The sequence below is a fragment of the Sinocyclocheilus grahami genome, unplaced genomic scaffold, assembly GCF_001515645.1.
Source record: "Sinocyclocheilus grahami isolate Dianchi unplaced genomic scaffold, SAMN03320097.WGS_v1.1 scaffold6374.1, whole genome shotgun sequence".
Lineage (NCBI taxonomy): Eukaryota > Metazoa > Chordata > Actinopteri > Cypriniformes > Cyprinidae > Sinocyclocheilus > Sinocyclocheilus grahami.
Genome location: NW_015510814.1, coordinates 1 through 807, shown reverse-complemented (window position 1 = coordinate 807; position 807 = coordinate 1). Strand labels below are relative to the sequence as shown.

The window sequence follows — 807 nt, the reverse complement described above, 5'->3', positions numbered from 1 at the left end:
TTTGTTTCCCATTCATTTTCTACAATTTCTTCAAAGATAAAAAAAATAAATAAAGACAATAAAGAGTCCTGAACTAAACCAACCTGCTCCAAGATGAATCACAACATTTAAAACTTTAATTTGAAGCAATTCATGGGTAGTGTAGTTCTTCACCTGGAGTTTGGAAAGAATATGGATTAATTGCCTCTAAGCTCATGGTAGGTCTGTCTCCAGATGTTAAAATAATGTGATTTTACTTCCAGAACGCAACTGTTGCCCTTTATTTAACACACGTTTCCAGTGACATAACCATCAACATTATCACTAAATAACAGAATATTTTTGTGGTGAATTGTATGAATTTGAACACTGAGTTATACAATATTCTTTGGTGTTTTTCAGATTCCAGATGAGGTGTGTATGAGCTCAACATGTTTTGTACATAAGAGTAACTGAACACCACAATCACAACTAATTGTTCTTAAATTTTTATGATACTATGGAGACTCTAAAGAGACATGATGGTGGTTAAAAAAGGAAGAAAAATATATATATTTCAATGCTTTTTGCGTTCCCCTAAGAAACTTTGCATTCATTGGCAAAACGTTTGTGATGGACATAATATGAGGTGGAAGCAAAAATTAAAAGTTTTTTAAAGGAACACAATCCTTTTGTTAGGGAACTTAAAGTTTTTTTGCGTGAACACAATTGTTTTGCAAGAGAATGTGAAAATTTGGCGTGAACATTAAAGCATTAAAATGACATTTTTCCTCCCATTTTTTTCCCCATCATGTCGCTTTGGGACGCCACATAATACATTTAAATAAA

General features: G+C 32.2%; 1 protein-coding gene across 1 annotated transcript in view; it reads left to right on the top strand.

Annotated features, from left to right (window-relative positions):
* Positions 1–393, top strand: part of LOC107577564 (calpain-2 catalytic subunit-like) — a gene marked incomplete at both ends in the record, with an annotated part of 3,584 nt that extends 3,191 nt beyond the window's left edge. Inside the window, one exon of the mRNA XM_016263626.1 lies at positions 382–393. Coding sequence (XP_016119112.1) covers positions 382–393 — 12 coding nt within the window. The remainder of the gene's footprint in view (positions 1–381) is intronic.
* Between the last annotated feature and the right edge of the window lie 414 nt (positions 394–807).